Raw genomic sequence first — 21163 nt, forward strand, 5'->3', positions numbered from 1 at the left:
ATTTTCTTGTCTATAAATGGCACTATTGAAGTCAAAACACATTTGAGTTTCTGACTTCATATCCTTCACAAAATGGACACTAAGAAGTCCTGTTAGTCTTGCAACTTTCTAAGTTTATAAGAACAACATTTAAAATGTATCTCTATTTTTGGGCATTTGTTCATTATTACTTTAGGCTTTGTCCAGATTTTTTGTGCTAAGAGGTCGAGAGGTATGCTATCATGTAAGTTGGAATGGAAACAGTTTAAACGTCACCATGTAGGCCTAATCATCATCATCAGACCAGGAATCAGACACTCGTTTGGTACTGCAAACTCTTAGAATGATGCCAAAAGCTGTACAGTATCAATTCAGTTATTTGTTTTAACAGTACAACTAGAAATAGATTCATACTGACATAAGGTTAAAAGAGAAAACAGTACAATGCAGCAACGCACTAAGATGTATCATGTACACTAGGAAGTGCATTTGGCTTGTAGCTGGAAATCAGCAAAAATACAATATGAAGTGAAAGGAAAAGATGAGTGTTTACTAACTTTTAAACTTTGCATCAGTCATGCTTCTAGAGTTGTACAAGCAGCCTGCTCATAAAAATAGTGCATTTGTCTAGTAGTATTCAGAAATCAGCACATACCAAACTAGAAAGTGAAAAAGGAACAGAAGAGTGTCCTCACTAATGGTCCAGCTGACTTGTCACACACTTGCTTTCTATGGAATTATTAGCAGGTCAGAAAGTGACAACACCAGGCTAGTATTCAAAAATCAGAACACATTAAAACATGAAATGAGAGAGAACCATGAATGTTTGTCTCATTCAGATGCTTTCTATAGGTAGAAGCCATGGCATAAACTTTTTGTAGTTGGCCAGGATTTACAGTCACCACAGAATAAAATATGAAAGAAATAAAAAAAACAATGCTTTAAAAGCCTTGCATTGCTGATGTGCTTTGTAGAGTAGCAGCAGCTGTCAGGTCATAAAATGCCTGAAAAGCTACTTTTCTCAATTGGTAAAATGCACAGATTACACTAATGAATGGCTCACAAGGAAAGCTGTTGTCAGTACAACTGCAATTTGAGATGGAATGTGGCTCACACCTTTGAAACTTCCTGCAGGCTCTCTTCCCCCATCCCCCTCAGCCAAAGGTGAGCATGCTCAGAAAGGCAAGCCTGAAATGTAAACAAAGACAGAATCAAAACAAAAAAATCCCTGGGATTGTCCCTTTAAGTCTTCTGCAGGTGACGGTGTGTGCTTCCATGTAGATAAGCAAATATTTATTGTGTGCATGTGTAATGTGTATATGTAAACATGCGCTTAAGTGCACACGCGCACACACACATACACACACACACACACACACACACACACACACACACACACACACACACACACACACACACATATCATTTTATTTTCATCATAGGTTTGTTATGAAATCAGAAGAGGTGCTTGGATCACTAAGAATATAGTAGAAGTTCATTCTAGAGGCTGAAATCACACATGCACAAAATAAAAAATAAATAGGACAGTACAACATAATATGACATAAGTAAATATTTATTTATTTATGTGTTTATCTATCTTGTTGACAGAATTGCTTCAAGTGGTTTGCAGCCTATTTTTAGAAACATCCCAAGCTGGTATTAATACAGATGAGAACATCTGCCCAGTTATTAAGCAAACTCCCATACTCTTTTTCAGTAAATGTTTCAGGATCTTTGATGTCAACCTACTCAGGTAGAAGATAGATTTAATGTTCTAAAGGGCAGAAATGCAGTAGAGCAGTGCTCCTCCTAGTGTTGCACTGCAATGTCAGTACTGGAACATAAAACAAAACAGTGTAAGAAACTTCTCTATGTGGAAGATTTTCAGTCCATATATCTTTAGTTAATTACTATATATTAATCAGATCAGATAATAGTAGTAGAAGTAGCGAACTTAAACTTGTTTTAAGTCAAAACAAAACAAAAAATAATAATACAAAATATATAATTGTACAGCATTACTAAGTATTCGAAAGTAATCCAAGCAAGGCAGGCAGTCTGTTTCCAGTCGAAATTCCTTTATTAAGTACACAGACAAGCGATCCAAGTAAAACAAAAATAGAGTAATAATTTCCTCACAAGCTTTCTAAATATATATATATATATATATATATATATATATATATATATATATATATACTTTTTATCAGGCATGGGAGTGGTTTATTGTGCTGTAAAACAAAGTGTTATTGGTTGTTCTTCTTTCAGCTTTTCCCGGTTAGGGGTCGCCACAGTGGAACTCTGGTCCGCTAATGATTGGCAGTAGATTTTTACGGTGAGATGCCAGCTTGACACCCAACCTTCAACGAAGGCATGCCAATTCACGCATGTCTTTCGAACGCCACTCGATCACGGGGAGGACATGCAGACTCTACACTGAAGGCGCTCCAGCTGAGAACATGTTAAATTCACTTCTCTTCCCCCATCAGTGTGACATTCGAGCTGGTCCTGCCCTACTTAGTAGCTGCCATAATAATATTATAACCCTTACGTACTTTAAATAAAATTTATAATAATCTGGTACCTCTTATTTAACCAGATTATTAAGTCTGTGATTTTATCCAAGACAGTATACTACATGGCTGGAAATATATCAATCTTAGTTCATTTGGCAATCAAAGAAAATATATATAAATATATACATATACATTTTGCATGTAAAATCAATTGCTATTTTCATAACCTATTCTTAACAAAGATCGCTTTTGTCCTTCTAGACTTCTTCACGTCTGTGTACAAGAACCCTAAAAACTATCTATAAAAACATATATAATTGTATAATTAGTATTGTTATTACACATCATTTTGAATAAAGTGGAAAAAAGAACTAGAAAAAAATAAAAATAAGAAAAAAATTTATGTATGATGATGGAAACAAAATATACACTTAAATTACAACTGCTTTAAAATGGTATTTAAAACCAACTGGTAGAATAAAATAAAATAAAATACAATTAGTCATGTAAACAATGTGGCAATTTTCTAAGTTCCAGTGCACTTTTAATTGAACAGTAGTAGTTTAGTCCAAGCTTCCTAAAAGAGTTCAGCTTTAATTGCCACATGAGTTCATGTTTCTCCAGAATATTCGGGATGTCTCCTTCAAGATCACCCATGTCTATGCGATTTGCAATCATAATTTCGAATGATGCCATGTTCGACAATGGCAATGTCAAACTTCAAAATCAAGCCTAGGAATGGGTTTTTAACGGTTGTCGAACATAGTGCAGTCAGCCGAGTGTCATTCGAAATTATGATAGTAAACCACATAGACATGGGTGATCTTGAAGGAGACATCCAGAATATTCTCGAGAAACATGAACTCATGTGGCAATTAAAGTTGAACTATTTTAGGAAGCTTGGACTAAACTACTACTGTTCAATTAAAAGTGCACTGGAACTTGGAAAATTGCCACATTGTTTACATGACTAATTCTATTTTATTTTATTTTATTCTACCAGTTGGTTTTAAATACCATTTTAAATCAGTTGTAATTTAAGTGTATATTTTGTTTCCATCATCATACATAACTTTTTTCTTATTTTTATTTTTTTCTGGTTCTTTTTTCCACTTTATTCAAAATGATGTGTAATAAAAATACTAACTATTTGTATGATAGTAAACCGTCTATGCGATCCAGGATCTGGAACTTAAAACCTGCGTGTCTTGCAGCTATTTTTGCATTTGTTATTCTTGAATTACTTAACATTCTTGTACTGGGGAGGTTGAGTGAAGGTGCTTCAGTCCTTTTCAGTTCTGTAATGGGTTCCAAGATGTTTTTTAACATCTGAATTTCATAGCCTCTCACTAGAAAATCATTCTCTAAGTTGCAGTCGTGCCTGTGTACCCTGATTATGTTTCTTAAAAGATTCCATAGCTGCTGTTATACAGTAATTGTGAGGGAGCACTGTGTACAAGGATTCCACATCAATAGTTAATAAAATACTGTCAGCTTCCACTGTAATTTTTTTTATTTTCCTCAAAAAATCCATTGAATCTCTTATGTATGACTTATTCTTTTCTGCTTGAGGTTTCAGCAAGTAATCAAGGTAAATGTACCCTCACAATTACTGTACAACAGCAACTATGGAGTCTTTTAAGAAACATAATCAGGGTACACAGGCACAACTGCAAAAATTTAAGCAAGCTCATTAATCTTGTACTGGACTTCAATTTCTTTACTTTCAATGGCAAACGCTACAAATAAAAAACTGGTATAGCAATGGGGGCTGCTATGGCTCCCAACATAGCTAACATAGCCCTGGGCAAATGGGAGGAGGACTTTGTGTTAAACAACACAGACTACATGCAGCATATCACATGCTATTTACGTTTTATTGATGACATCGTTATTGTGTGGGAAGGTGACACCTTGCAGCTTGGAGATTTTATCACTTACCTCAATCAAACAACCCCCTTCCTGAAGTTTACCTCTTCCCATAGCTATACTCAAAACACTTTCTTAGATATGCAGATTTCCAAGGACACCAACAATAACAGAATCACCACTGATCTATTCAGAAAACCAACAAGGGTTAACTACTCTACAGTAAAAGCATACATCCTACAAAAACCAAGTATAATATAGTGAAGTCCCAAGGCTATAGATTAGCTAGAATTACCACAGAGATGGAACCATTTTGAGAAACCTGAACAACTTAGAGCATGGTTTTCTAGTGAGAGGCTACGAAAGTCAGATGTTAAAAAACATCCTGGAACCCATTATAGAACTGAAAAGGACTGAAGCACCTTCACTTAACCTCCCCAGTGGAAGAATGTTAAGTAATTCCACAGAGAATAACAAATGCAAAAATAGCTGCATCCTGACATACACACTGGATTATCATAGTATCAAAAATTTTATTGAAGAAAACTGGGACATTGTCACAGGAAACCCTTTTCTGATTAACATCTTAGGTGAAGCCCTATCATTTGGTTTATAGGAAGGCCAGGAACATTAGAAGTTTTGTTGAATTTAAACCTAGACCACATGAGAAAAGCACTAAAAGATGTGAAACTAATTGTACATTTTGTATGTTTATACAGCAAGGTGATAGTTTTTATTGCCCTTATTTAAAGAAAATCATTAAAACCAGTGCAGGGGGTGACTGTAACACTACAAAAGTAATTTACAGGGCACAGTGCAATGAATGTGATGCATTGTATGTGGGCAAGACTGTAAATAAACTCAAGAGTAGGATTTCATGTCATCTGTTAGAAATCCGCTCTGGATGTAAAAATAATGCACTAGCCAAACACCTTTCTCTTCATAAAAGACACACAGGTTTTAAGTTCCAGATCCTGGATCGCATAGACTATTTACTATCATAATTTTGAATGACACTCCGTCGACCGCACTGTGTTCGACAACGGAAAGTTGAACATGGTAGTGTCGAACTTCAAAAGCAAGCCTAGGAATGGGTTTTTACATGGGTCGAGATAGGGGCGAGGTTTGTAGTTCGGCAATAGCAGTGAACCCCTATCTCGACCCATGTTAAAAACCCATTCCTAGGCTTGCTTTTGAAGTTCGACATTGCCATGTTCGACTTTCCGTTGTCGAACATAGTGCGGTCAACCGAGTGTCATTCGAAATATGATAGTAAACCACATAGACATGGGTGATCTTGAAGGAGACACCCCGAATATTCTGGAGAAACATGAACTCATGTGGCAATTAAAGCTGAACTCTTTTAGGAAGCTTGGACTAAACTACTACTGTTCAATTAAAAGTGCACTGGAACTTAGAAAATTGCCACATTGTTTACATGACTAATTGTATTTTATTTTATTTTATTCTACCAGTTGGTTTTAAATACCATTTTAAATCAGTTGCAATTTAAGTGTATATTTTGCTTCCATCATCATACATAAATTTCTTATTTTTATTTTTTTCTGGTTCTTTTTTCCACTTTATTCAAAATGATGTGTAATAAAAATACAAACTAATTATACAGTTATATATGTTTTTATAGATAGTTTTTAGGGTTCTTGTACACAGACCTGAAGAAGTCTAGAAGGACGAAAGTGATCTTTGTTAACAATAGGTTATGAAAATAGAAATTGATTTTTACATGCAAAATACATATGTATATATTTTTTGATTGCCAAATGAACTAAGGTTGATATATTTCCAGCCATGTAGTATATTGTCTTGGATAAAATCACAGACTTAATAATCTGGTAAAATAAGAGGTACAACATCATTATAAATTTTATTTAAAGTACATAAGGGTTATAATACTATGACGGCTACTAAGTAGGGCAGGACCAGCTCGAATGTCACACTGATGGGGAAGGGATGTGAATTTAAAATGTGTACCAACACTTTGTTTTATAGCACAATAAACCACTCCCATGCCTGATAAAAAGTATGTATATATATATATATATATATATATATATATATATATACACATTTAGAAAGCTTGTGAGGAAATTATTACTCTATTTTTGTTTTACGTGGATCGCTTGTTTGTGTACTTAATAAAGGATTTTCGACTGGAAACAGACTGCCTGCCTGCCTGCCTTGCTTGGATTACTTTCGAATACTTAGTAATGCTGTACAATTATATATTTTTTATTATTATTTTTTGTTTTGTTTTGACTAAAGACGAGTTTAAGTTTGCTCCTTCTACTATTGTCTGATCTGATTAATATACAGTGATTAACGAGAGGTATATGGACTGAAAATCTTCTACACAGAGAAGTTTCTTACACTGTTTTGTTTTTGGACCCACTACACTTGTTTAGTGGGTTGTTTTGAGACTTCGAGGAAATCATGGAGATTACTTGTTTTTTTTTACTGGAACATAAAACTAACAACCTTGTGTAGGTCTACAACCTACAGCATTTTCATCCTTCCAACAAAATTAGCAACTGAACTTCTTGCTGATTCACTTATAATAGGCATCAAATAAAAAACATTTTAGTCTCGAACTATAGTGGTCTTTTAAATAAAACTGACACTTTTGAGACATACCAGTCATTTTGCATCAGTTTAAGTAATGGATATTTCATGTCTTTATAATTTTTGGTGCAGATGATCTTGTGGAGTTTTGCAAAATCATTAACTACTAAACAGCATGTGAGCTGGAATGATATATGAATAAAATATTTCACTTAATTAGTGTGTGCAATCTCTGTTACAGGTGCGGCTTACACATGACATCAGACATACAAATGTGGTTACATTTTATGAGTGGTACGAAACCAGTAATCACCTCTGGCTTGTCACAGAGTTATGCACAGGTATGAAAAAAATTTTCATCTCTTAATAGGTATTGGTTTAAAGAATTTAAATTATGTCTAAAATTCCAACGTTTATGTATGTGCATTTATTTTTTCCCTTCTGCCGTCTGGGTACCAACGCCTGCTTAACTTCCATCTGCTCCTTTTTCCTCATTTACCTAATCCATATTTCCCACTATTGCTCTTTTCCGGAAAATCCCAGACATAACGCTTTGGCAGGTGGGCCCCTGACTGCTCTAGAAGCTTATCTTCCAGTAAAGAGTAGGAGTGAAAATTCTAATGAGGAGTTAACAGATGAGGAGTCAGGAGCCATCATTAATGCAGCAGTCGGTCGTTATCCCTAAAACTGGTGCACTGATGTTAGCATGCTTGGTGCACACATCTGACAGTGAAATAACGGAAATAAAAAAATGATAACACCTTTATTGAATTAGGCAGACTTGCATGTATATAAAAGTAATTAAACAGTATTAACAAATTCTCATTTACAAACCTAAAGCATTGCATGTATTTTTATATATCCTTTAATCATTGCATTATATAAATTATTCAGTTCTTGCCTTTTCTTAAAACTCATTGCTCCTTCAAAACATTTTTTCTGCATGTATGGCTCTCTCAGTTTCCATTTCTTTTGATGTAATTTAGTCCTACCCCTTTTCAAACATCCCACTTCCTGTTCTCTAACCTCTGTTAAAATATCTACTACTTCAAGTATAGTTTGTTTACATTTTGATTTCTAATTTCTAGCAACTGCTTTTTGGCAGCCACCAGAATTAAACTTAACAAGGTCATACTATATCTAGGCAATTCAGATCCAAGATCCCAGATAAAAAAAAAATAATTTCCTTAGTTACACTCATTTGCTAACCCAGTATTCCTAACAGAGTATTCTGTAGGGAAATGTTAAAGTCTGCCAACACATTACACTCCCAAAACATGTTCCCAGTTGCATCTTTTTACCTCTTTCTTCCCCATTACACCTCCGACATGTCATTTACCTGAGAAAGAATTTTTCGGAGTCGTCTTAGTGTACAAAAGTATATATGCAAACACTTCCAGGCAAAAATCCTATATGTTCTAGACTTTATGCATAATTGGGAGCCATGCATATTTTATCCCATTGTTTCTTTGTAAATTGCATATCTAATCTGTCTTCCAAATCTTTTCTGATCTCCTCTGACTGATTCCTATAGTTATTGTGCAATATTTTGCCTTAATAATTATGCCTTTTTAACAGCAGCTTCTATTTTAGATTCATTTAAAAACTCAACCAGTGCAGGTCTTTCATTTAGGATTTTCATATCCCTTTCTCTTTGTCTATACTCTAATATCAATCCCTAATAGGAAGGAAATCACTAGCCTGCAATCCAAATGTCTTCTTGGCCCCTTCCCATTCTCTTACCTTTCCTTCTCTAAATATTTGTTCTCAATTTCGTGGTTCCTTTGATAGTTTGCTCCAGTAAATTTAAGCCCCCTCTTGTCTATTCTTTGTACCCCTAATTGCAGTCTTCCCTATCAGTAGAATCTCCTTTCTCCATTCTCTTGTTGGATTTGTTCTAAGTATGCGTTTTACTACTTTATGAATATAATATTATGTATGATTGTTGTTGTTCTTAAGGAACTGCATCCAAAATCCCATTCTTTCCTTATTTCTTGATTTGCCCCCCCCCCCGCTTCATCATCACCCCCTTCTACATGGAATTGTAGCTTTCTGCTTGTGATATGTATAAGAGCCTTAACAGTGTAGCTCTAAAATATCTCTTAAAATCAGGTAATCCTAAACCTGCATTTTCTGTTGAGATGATCAACTTACCCATTTGGATCTCTCCATCTTCCCCTTCCAAGTAAAATCCTTTGACTCTTTAATTACTGTCCAGAACTTCTCTGGTTGATAAAAATATGTCTGACCTGTGTATAAAACTAAAGGGACTAAAAACATTTTTACTGTTTGTATCTTGCTAACCATATACATAGGTAAGACCCCCCAGTTTCTCAGTTTTTGTATTATCTTTTGTTTAGTCTCTTCCCACATATCCTTAGGTGCCATAACCAAATCCTTTTTAATCCATACTCCTAAATACTTCAATCTGATGTTGTTAATTTTCATTCATCCCTTAGTGATGGGTGTCTGTTCCGTCCTCGGAACCGAGTCAACCTTATAACAAGCCCGTGCCAGCCAAAAAACTCTTGAGCTAAGCTTTACCCATAGTGCCCCTCTCCCTGTTACCTCGGATCTCATTTGCCATGTAACCATTAAGACGTGTCAAGCCAGCTCTCAGCAAAGTACTATATGAATTATTACTTTGAAAACTCTTTTTACCACAGACTTTTGTTAATTATTTCTTGTAAGACCTTCTCTTGTTAGTTGCTAACCTTTTTACCCTATTTCTGAGAAATGTTCTTCTTGCCTCCTTACCAACTCGGTAATCTTACTACCATCGTTGGTACAGGCCTTCCCTTTCTCCCTCTAATTTCTTCCCCTTACCTCTGAGGTAATCTTCATACCATTGGTGGTATTTTTGTCCTGCCTTAAAAAAATGCTTTCTTTTCCTTTTGCTTATAGAGTTTATACTAGTATTGCATTTCTGTTGTATTTGTTGCTACTTTTTAAACTATTGATTCAACTTGTTCTCCACCATGTCAGAGAAAAAAGGGACAACAGGATTTAATCAATGCAACCAATGTGGTCACAAAATGCCTAATTCCAACACCCTTGTCTCTTATGTTTATTGTCTGGGTGTCCCCCACCTATCTGTTCACCCTCCTTGTGACATCTGTAAAGGGTACAGCTCTCGTATCCTAAATGAGAGGAAAAACAAATTGATACTTAAGGGCCTATTAAAAACTCCTTTTTCAGAGTCTGTTTCTGGGTTGGAGGGCTCATCCCCTCCAAAGAAAGAACACAAAAAAAGATCTCACATTGTTCCTTCCTCACCCTCTGGTGATAGGTAGTCTGAACCTAAACCAAAAATACCCAAACTGACACCAACCACTTCGGCTCCGTGGCCTCAACTGCCCTCCATGGTGCCGTCTTTGTTACTGAAGCCACGTGTTTCCACTTTGGTGCCGTCTTCAATAATTTTGATCCTGACACCAGCCACCACACTAACAATTTCTATGGTACCAACTACGCCTTTAATTTTGGTTCCATCCTATTCAGCACCAATAATAGTTAACCCACCACCAGACACTTTCTCCACCCCATACATGTTATCTTGAGACCATGGTGAAAATAGGAGAGACTGCTCGGACCCGATACTCGCCCACGGCGGATCCTTTCTTTGGGCGACAGTGTAGCCCTTTTTTGGAATGACCTGATTTTCCATCAGGGATATTGACCTGATCTACCAAGAGCCTCTCGGAATTGGATGTGTTGCATCTTGTGGATCAGCTCCTGATGGCCAGAAGGATTCCAACACCTTCCAGAACTCCCCTCCCAACTGGAGTTGGGAGTCTTTCTCCACAGACTCCAACTTATTCTTCTCCTTTGACCTCATTGTAGGCATCGAATCACTCAGCACCAATGCCTACTTCAGTTCCCACTCCTGTTCCTCTGGTGGATCTCACTGTGGTTCCAGAGCCGACCCTTTGGACTTTGGCTCGTTCAGAGCAGAGACATCCTCAGGATCATGACTGAACTGCAGGCATCATGGCCCCTAGTACAGTGTCTATGGCACCATCTACTACGGTTCCGGCAGTCTTGACAGTACCGAGGCCTCTTGGGGCTCCTTCCTTGGCAGCGGGGTGTGACCCCAGTTCTGAGGTTGTCCTTCTCAGTTATGGGCTCCCATCCCTCTTCAGGTGGGCCAGCTTTCCAAGCGATTGAGAGGGCCCTTGCCTCTGTAGGCAAACAGTCTGTGTTGGAATACCAGCTATATCTTCCCTCTGAACTGCAGCTGACACAGACCACCGCATCAGGACATCGAGCACAATAGCCTCAAGATACCCTACCACAGGGTGCTCACTCTTCGGAGTCCTCATCAGAAGCCCCCACTGAAGAGGTACCACGTAAGAGGTCATGCAAGAGGACGCACATGGACTCCTCTGAGGAGTCCCTCACCAAAGATATGGGATGGGCTATGATGAAGGGGAGGGGTCCCCACAGTTCCCCACTGTGGATGTCTCCTTTGGAGAAATACTGGAAATCTTGAAGCAGCGGGGAGACTGGAAGCCCACCAACCCTTCCGAGGAGTCCATATTCTTTCAGGCTTTTCGTGCTCAACTCACTACTTCTTGGGTAACCCCACCTGCAGACGAGTTAGTCCAACTCGTCGTGCAGCGTGCATGGAAGAGTCCTGATACCATTGAACCAATCCTATGGAGACCAGACAAAACTTTATCCCCACCCGAGGAAAGTCCACACTGCTCCAGGGCCTACCAGTAGACGCTATGGTGGGGGTGGCGGCCACTAGGAAAGAGCTCGCCGAGGAGAGCCAGACTGTCCATCCACCAAACAGAAAGTCTCAGGCAGTGGACAGGTTAGGGAAGTGAGTGTTTGCCTCATCGACTTTTGCCATTCAGTGTTTGAACTGTTTGGCACATTTTACTAGGCTTCAGAGAGACCTAGTCTCAGAAATCTCTGAAACCTTAGCAGGAGCAGTCTCTGACAAGGTACGTGACAAAGTTGCCTCTCAGCTTGCAACCCTGGAATCCATAGCCAACTTGTCCATGCGGTTAATTTCTCACACTGCCGAAGGGGTGGCCAGAGCTGAGGGTTCAGGAGTTGTCATGAGACATCACACCTGGATGCACCTTTGTAGCTTTGCAGACCCTTTTAAGTCTTCCTTTCTTAACACTCCAGTGGAAGCTTCTTCCCTGTTTGGCCTAGAAGTGAAAGACACCTTAGTCAGGTGTGAAAAGGACAGCAAGACCTGTCTGCTGTAGGCATACTTTTTTCCACCCCCCCCCCCCCAATGACCTTATTTGAGGAATCCGAGGACTGTAAAGATATGACATAAGAAATCCTAGGGTCCTTTCTTTGACACACATGGCAAATTTACTCCCCGAAACAGAGGGGGTAACTCTTTGGGGGCAGAGGGGGGCCACATAACTAGAGGTCCAGGGAGTCCTTCTCCGGACAGCCCTATTAGCGCTCCTGAAGAGCGGCCTGATTGCTTTCCTCTGGAAGCAGTCAGGAGACGTTTCTCTCTGCACCACCCTGCTTGGCAAACAATAACCACAGATTCTTGGGTGCAGAAGATCATAGCTAGAGGTTATCACATACCTTTCAATATTTACCCAAACTCATTGAAACAAATTTCTGACGATCCACCTAGTCAAAGGGAAGCAGCAGCTCAAGAAATAAGAAAGCTGTCTCAAAAAAGAGTCATCCAAGCAGTCCCACCAGAACAAATAGGATCCGGATTCTACTCTAAAGTTCTTTTTAGTGCCAAAAAAGACAGGAGACTGGAGACCAATTTTGGATCTCCACATTCTAAACAAATTTGTCAACCAAACAAAATTCCAGATGGTCACAGTTCAGTCTGTCCTCCCCCTTCTGGAGAAAGACAATTGGATGTGCTCAATAGATCTTCAGGATGTGTATAAATACATAAAAATGGACAAATGCTCCAGAAGATTCCTTTGCTTATGGCTGGGAGCCAATCATTACCAATTCTGGACGCTGCCCTTTGGACTCTCTACAGCCCCCAGAGTGTTCACCAAATGAATGGCAGTGGCAACAGCTCACTTGAGACTTTAAGAATTCTGGGTGTTTCTGTACTTAGACGATTGTCTCCTTACCACCTCCACCAAGTGTCTAACTGGTGACAGCTCTAAATTACACTCTTACACTTGCAGAATACCTAGGAATCTCTATAAACAGGGAGAAATGCAACCGGACTCCTTCTCAAACCTTGGAATTTACAGGAGCAACTTTCAATACCCAATCTTGCCTAGTCTCCCTCCCGGATCACAGAGTGGAAAGGCTAAGGTCCCAACTCCGGGTGATACTCTCTCAAGACCAAGTTTCAGCTCAAGCTGTCTTTCAACTTCTAGGGTCAATGGCAACATCAGTTACAATAGTTCCTCTTGCAAGACTGTACATGAGGCTTCTTCAGTGGCTCCTACTGATGCAGTGGTATCCTTTTCATCGTCCTATGTCTTTTCAGATCCACATAACAAAATGATGCAAACAAGATTAACTTGCTGGATTAAACCAGTGAAAGACCTATGGAGTCGCCCTTTCTCCCCCATCTCAACCCAGGGCCATAATGACCACAGACACTTTCCTGATGCGGTGGGCCATTTTCAGGGAAAGACAGTCCAAGGCATGTGGTCAGATATAGAGGCCTATCTGCATATCAGTGTTCTAGAACTGAGGACAGTACTTCTAGTGTTGCAAGCATTCTAGTCTGTCTTTCCATGTGGGACAGTTGCTATCCAGTCCATCAACATGTCAGTAGTGTGGTACATCAGCAAACCAGGGGAAACCAAGTCCTGTCCGTTGTGTCGAGAGGCCATGAGAATTTGGCAATGAGAGATTGCTTTCAACTGCTTTCTGATTGCAATACATATGCCCAGTAATTCCAACGTGATTGCAGACTAGCTGAGCAGATATATCCTACTGCCTCACAAGTGGTTCATTAATCCATTCATTGCGGCAAAAATCTTCAGCCACTATGGCCAGCCTTGCTGCGACCTAGTCACCTCTCCAACAAATCACAAATGTAGCAGCTATTTTGCCCTAATTCCCCCACAGGGGCAGTCCTTGATGGATGCTCTGATACATGATTGGGCCACGGGACTTCTGTATGCTTTCTCTCCTCTTCCTCTGATTCCATAATTTGTAAAGAAGGCCCTTCAGCTGAGAAGCAGAGTAATCCTCATTGCATCCTACTGGCACCAGCAAGTTTGGTTTCCCTTTGTTTGGCCTCACCTAGTATACCAACCATGGGTTGTGGATCCAACTCCAGAATTGATCTCGCACACGCAAGGGTTGACTTACTCAAGCATATCCAGTCTCAAGCTGACAGCTTGGTTTCTCCACTTCCAGTAATTGCCAGGCAGAATAACCTTACCTTCCTGGTACGTATTATTCTTCTGACTTCACATAAACCATTCATCAGGAAAATCTATCTTAGCAAGTGGAACAGATTCCTTATTTGGTCCAGACAAAGAGAACTCGACCCTTGTTCAGCTCCTATTAGTGTAGTTTTGGATTACTTGTCAGGTCTTCTTCATTCAGGAGCAGCAGCCTCCACTATTCGAGTACATTTGGCTGCTGTCTCAAATTTCCATAATGGACTCTAAGACTCATCCTTAATTTCCCATCGTCTCTGTAGAACCTTCTTAAAAGGGGTTTCACATATCAGACCGTCCTTCAAAGAACTGATCGAACCATGGAGCTTAACATTACTACTGCAGTCGCTGACACAATCACCGTTTGAACCTGCTGCCTCTTGTGATATAAAGGTTTTATTCTGGAAATCACTATTTCTAGTAGCCATCACCTCAGCTAGACGTATATCCGAGCTTCAGGCCTTGTGTATAAAATGCCCCTACATGGTCTTTCATAAAGACAGAGTATCACTCAGGACCAACCTTCCTTTCTGCCCAAAGTTACCTCAGAATTAACTGTTAACCAGACAATTGATCTACAAGTCTTTTTTCCCAAGTACTCAAATAAAGGAGGATAAGGTCTTCATTTGCTGGATGTACATAGCCAATTATGATTTTATCTGGACAGAACTAAATCAGTTTGTAAATCAGACCAGTTGTTTGTTTCTTATTCAAGTCCCAAATTGGGAAACTCTGTTTCTAAAATGACCTTATCTAAGTGGTTGAGAAACTCTATATCCTTTGTCTACCAACATAATAAAATTCTTCTACCGGGCAAAGTCAAAGCACACTCCACTAGATCAGTGGCGACTTCTGTGGCTTTTCACTCCAAGGCCTCAATGGATGATATATCTGTGCACCTGCAACTTGGACTACCCTTCATACCTTTATTACTCATTACAAATTGAATTCTGGTCTCTGGGGGAGATCATCCTTTAGTTCAATGGTACTCAGGAACATCCTTCCATAAGGGCCTCAGAGGACTCAAAGTAGCTAGGGACTCTGTCCCATCATTAAGAAATGAATGAAGATTAACAACATCAGATGAAGAAGTTATGTTCTTACCATAACGTTCCATCTGTGTTGTTCATCGTCATTCATTACATCCCATCCTCCTTCCCACTCCTAGGGCTCCTGGAGGTTTGGATTTGGTCCAAATCCCCCATTAAGGGACCTGCTCAGAAAAAGCCTCTGCTTTCTTTATCATGGGCAAATTTGATCTGAGTTAACAGGGAGAGGGGCATTATGGATAAAGCTTAGCTCAAGAGTTTATTGGCTGGCACGAGCTTGTTATAAGGCCGACCTGATTCCGAGGACAGAACCGACAGCTATCAGTAATGAATGAATGAAGATGAACAACACAGATGGAACATTATGGTAAGAACATAACTTCTTTTTTTTTATCTTGTCCCCATAAATATGGGTATCGCTGGATTAATTTGTGTGTCGGTACATAGTTTATAGCTATAGCCTTTGTTTTATATTCATTAACTTCTAGCCTGAAAAAAAAAAAAAAAAAGACTCTCTCTGAATATTCCACAACACTGAGAGATGTCCTTTTCTGGTTCTATCATATATAAAATAATGTCATCTACAAATAAAGCCAGCTTTTCTTGAACACCATACCAATTATATCCTTGAATTTCTGAATTGAATTATTTTCTTTGGTAGTGGTTCTAAATGTGGTAAAAGTACTTTGAGGGGCTGATGAATGAAGAGGAGGAGAGGGAGAGAAGGTTGGATGATGTGCAGATAGTGAATCATGAAGTACAGTGGATTAGCAAGGAGGAAGTAAGGGTAGCTATGAAGAGGATGAAGAATGGAAAGGCTGTTGGTCCAGACGACATACCTGTGGAAGCATGGAGGTGTTTAGGTGAAATGGCAGTGGGGTTTTTAACTAGATTGTTTAATGAAATCTTGGAAAGTAAGAGGATGCCTGAGGAATGGTGAAAAAAGTGTTTTGGTACCGATTTTCAAGAATAAGGGTGATGTGCAGAGCGGAACATTGAGCAGTCACAGCATGAAGTTATGGGAAAGAGTAGTGGAATCTAGGTTAAGAAGGGAGGTGATGATTAGTAATCAGCAGTATGGTTTCATGCCAGGAAATAGCACTACTGATGCAGTGTTTGCTCTGAGAGTGTTGATGGAGAAGTACAGAGAAGGTGAGAAGGAGTTGCATTGTGTCTTTGTGGACTTGGAGAAAGCATATGACAGGGTGCCTAGAGAGTAGTTGTGGTATTGTATGAGGAAGTCGGGAGTGTCAGAGAAGTATGTAAGAGTGGTACAGGATATGTACGAGGGTAGTGTGACAGCGGTGAGAGTGACAGATGCGTATAAGGTGGAGGTGGGATTACATCAAGGATCAGCTCTGAGCCCTTTCTTATTTGCAATGGTGATGGACAGGTTGGCAGACAAGATCAGACAGGAGTCCCCATGGACTATGATGATTGCAGATGACATTGTTATCTGTAGTGAGAGTAGGGAACAGGTGGAGGAGACCCTGGAGAGGTGGAGATATGCTCTAGAGAGAAGAGGAATGAAGGTCAACAGAACTAAAACAGAATGTGTGTGTGACTGAGAGGGAAGATAGAGGAATGGTGAGGATGCAAGGAGTAGAGGTGGCGAAGGTGGATGAGTTTAAATATTGGGATCAACAGTTCAGAGTAATGGTGAGTGTGGAAGAGAGGTGAAGAAGAGAGTACAGGCAGGATGGAGTGGGTGGAGGGGAGTGTCAGGAGTGATTTGTGACGTGTACCAGTAAGAGTGAAAGGGAAGGTCTACAAGAGGGTAGTGAGACCAGCTATGTTATATGGGTTGGAGACAGTGGCACTGACAAAAAGGCAGGAGTCAAGAGCGGGACATGGCAGAGTTAAAGATGTTAAGATTTGCACTGGGTGTGACAAGGTTGGACAGGATTAGGAACAAGTATATTAGAGGGTCAGCCTAGGTTGGAAGGTTTGGAGACAAAGCCAGAGAGGCAAGATTACGTTGGTTTGGACATGTGTTAAGGAGGGATGCAGAATATATTGGGAAAAAGATGGTAAGGATGAAGCTGCCAGGTAACAGGAAAAGAGGAAGACCTAAGACAAGGTTTATGGATGTGGTGAGAGAGGACATGCAGGTGGCTGGTGTGACAGAGCAAGATGCAGAGGACAGGAAGAAATGGAAACAGAGCATCCACTGTGGTGACCACTAACAGCTGCCAAAAGAAGAAGTGGTTCTAAACGTGGTGCAAGTAAAGGAGAAAGAGGATACCTCTGCCTGGCTCCTCTGTTCAGGCACAAGTTATCAGTGAGGAAAATTCCCACTTTGATTTTTGCCTCCAGTCCCGCATATATCTTTCTTATTAAATGTATTATTGTATCAGGAAATGCAACCGCTTCCATTGACATACTCATAAATTCCCAGCTTACTCTGTCGAATGCTTTCTCTTCATCAAGATCCATCAGTAGCAGTGGCCGTCTCCTACATTATGCTTCCCTCTGGATCATCATTGTTCTATTGATGTTGGCAGTTATTTACCTTCTCTCCACAAAACCACACTGGTCCATATCTATTAATTCTGGCATTACCTTTGCTATTATTTTAACCATTATAGATATAAACACTTTATAATTGTACTTTAAAATTGAAATGGCCTATATGAAGCTGGATCACATGGGTTTTACCATCTTTAGGTATTACAGCTACTGTAGCTCTTTTCGAGAATGTTGGTGCCTCCTCTCCTTTTAAAATACTGTTAAACAAAACCTTATGGATTTGTATCACCTCCTAACATCCCAAACTTCCACCAGAATACCATTTATTCCTGGAGACTTTCCTGTAGATTGATTACTAAACACCACTTTTATCTCATTTTGTCTTATCTTAACAGTTAGTTGTTGAGCATCATCTACCTCTAACCTTCAAATATTTAAGTCTTCCATAAATATTCCATTTGTGCTTTTCCTTGATTTCCCCACTTATCTGCTTTATACATTTTTGCATAAGATTTTTGAAATCTCTCTAATACATCAAAAGGAATCTCTAGTAATTTTTCTTGTTATAGGCTCCTTAAGTATGGCAATAACCCTTTCTGCTTTCTGTTCCCAAAATCATTGTGCCAAAAGTTTTTGTGCTCTGCAGTTATTATCGGAAGCAGTTGCCTAACAGCAATCTTTCTAAACTCATGCGTATTGTCCAGATACTCCCTTATTTTCTCTTTAGCACACTGCAGTTGCACCTCTTATTCTGTGAGATTTCTCCCTATTTTGTAATACTTTAAAATTTGGCAGACCCTCTAAATAATTATTATTACTTCTTAACCAGATCTCTTTTTCTTTTATTTCTACCCCATTTTTAAACTCTACTTTCATTTTATCCCACTCACTGGGTATAACTTCTGGAGTGCTTTCTGGCTTCCCTAATAACAACAGATAATTTCCACTACCCATTCCTTAAATTCCTCTCTTTTTAACGGGTAGGTGGGGAAGCACCAAAGTCTCATCTTTACTTCATTACCCTGCCTTTATATCTTGGTAATCATTGGTACATGATCTGAAATAGTTATTGGTTGTGTATCAAAGTAGTCAATTAAATGGACATTGTAATGATAGGTGGTACTGCCAGCCATGCCACGAGAAATAGGGCAGTGGATTTATGAAATGGTTTTATGACTCCCAGCAGCTGCACTACAACTGAGCAATGCTCTGTATGTGTGTATTATAACACATAGATGCTAAACCCTGGTAGCTTCAAGTGATGGGGGATAGTGTGGGAAACAAGAGTCAGATGAACAGATGTATGTGTTGTCTTTCTGTACAGAAATAATGTTTTAATATTAAAGGAGGTTGAAGTCTCAGCAGCATTATATATTCTGTCTTGGATCTGACAATCAGGACCACTCACCCACATTATCTTGCCTTGTTCTATTCAATAAGTAGGAACAGTAATTATCAGGACTAGGTAGTAAGACTAGCTAAAAATACTGTTTTTTTCTATAACTGTGAAACTTTCCTTTTTATTTTTAATATTCCCCATGGTTGAAACTCTGGTGTTTACTGAAAATAGATATTTAGTATTTTCTTGTTCTTTTATTATTTATTATTAAATATACTTAAACGTTGTCTTATGGCCGGTCCTAATATATTTAAACTTTTCATTGTGGCTGGTCCTTTTAGAGAATATTTAAGCTTTGAGTGTATTTGCATACATTTATTTGGTGATAACTCTGGCCACTCCTGAAAAGCCTGGCTGGTTGGTGAACATTACCATTTATATTAATATTGATTTTACTCAGTATAATTGGGTACCCTTGTAAGAGCCTTAGGTAGCTAGCTTTGTAGTGCATGGTGGCAATGATAACTGCCTTATAGTTTGGGCAGAAGGGGGCATAGCTAGTAAACCTATGCCTGCCTTTCCCAGGTGTGTGTGTGTGTGTGTGTGTGTGTGTGTGTGTGTGTGTGTGTGTGTGTGTGTGTGTGTGTGTGTGTGTGAGAGCTACTTGGAGCAGGGACACGAAGCACTGGTTTCAAAGATAGAGTGGTGGAGGACTTGGCTTGGGAACTTGGCTGAGGACTTAACTCTGAAGCTGTGCCAGTGGAGAGTTTCACTAGGGACCTGTAGGGATTCGGAGAAATCCACACCCAGGACTGACCGTGTTCCCTGTGTGCTCGTAAGGGAAATTGTGCTTGATGCAGACAGGTCTGCATTTGGAAATACTGAGTGTATCCATTTGTATTCCAAGTGAGCGTCCCTCTCCAGTGTCAGTGGTGAGGATTCAAGGATTCAAGCTCCTTGATTACTGGCCCAGCATGGGGATGTCACAGACATATTCTTGTGAAATATGATTTTTAACAAGTCTGGCCCACTGCCTTGGGGAATAATATGTAAATTTTGTGTGAGTTCCTACTACTGAATTCACATCTTTCATACCAAATATTTTCATAAATTGTATTAGACTAACTTACCTTTAATTTCTCTAGAAACTGTTAACCAATAATTTAATATTTAGAGAAATTGTAAAGAATCGATACAAGTTTTATAGTATATCTAATTTTTTAGAATTATTTAAACTGCAGATGTTTTTTTTTTGAAGATTGTAAAATGATTGTTCTTAAAATGTTTTGTAATAATTTTGTAGCTTTTGTCCCTGGGCCTCCACTAAAAATGGGCTTCTACCCAGTCGGATACTCCCAGTAATCAAATGTCACTAAATAAATAAGAAATAAGTAAATACATTTCTTCAGAAATATACCCTCTTTTATTATATTTTCCCTTCTCTGCCCCTCAGATACATCCTCATTGTTACAAATCAAATTCCATCTCCCAACTATAAGTAATATTCCTGATGAAAGCTAATTATTTCTCCCCAAAGTAGCAGTTTTAGGTGGAATATAAAATACTTACCAGCATAATCCTTGTCCCTTGCCAGTAGCCCCTTGCTACTACAAATCTACCATTATTATAGTTTTTTCAACTTCTATCACTACTAGAGCTCCTTTAGCAGTTAAAATAAGTACTCCTCCTTTTCTTTGTCCCTGATATTCTGCAGAATATCCATTTTGAAATCCCTTCTTTATCAAATTCACATGCTCTGTTCTTTCCAAAATTGTCTCCTGTAGCATTGCTATTTGCACTCCGCATTTCTTAATATAGTTAAATATTCTTTCCTTTTTGTCTATACCTGTGAGACCATTGGCATTCCAAGATAATATGGAAAATGTTGCCATTATTGTAAGAAGTCATTATTCCCACCTATTATATATGGCAGCTTTTTTAAATGTCTTCCAGCTTTTGTGATACATGCTCCATTAATGTTTGTCAGGTTTATAGTTT

At 39.0% G+C, this 21163-nt stretch overlaps 1 protein-coding gene across 1 annotated transcript in view; it reads left to right on the top strand.

The window, feature by feature from the left end:
- Window positions 1-21163, top strand: part of ULK4 (unc-51 like kinase 4) — a 4087308-nt gene that overhangs the window by 178493 nt on the left and 3887652 nt on the right. The window contains exon 3 of the mRNA XM_044064733.1: window positions 7189-7288. Within this exon, the coding sequence (XP_043920668.1) occupies window positions 7189-7288 (100 nt within the window). The remainder of the gene's footprint in view (window positions 1-7188; window positions 7289-21163) is intronic.

The sequence above is a fragment of the Protopterus annectens genome, chromosome 3.part0 (genome assembly GCF_019279795.1).
Source record: "Protopterus annectens isolate FY-2018-M chromosome 3.part0, PAN1.0, whole genome shotgun sequence".
NCBI classification, from domain to species: domain Eukaryota; kingdom Metazoa; phylum Chordata; order Ceratodontiformes; family Protopteridae; genus Protopterus; species Protopterus annectens.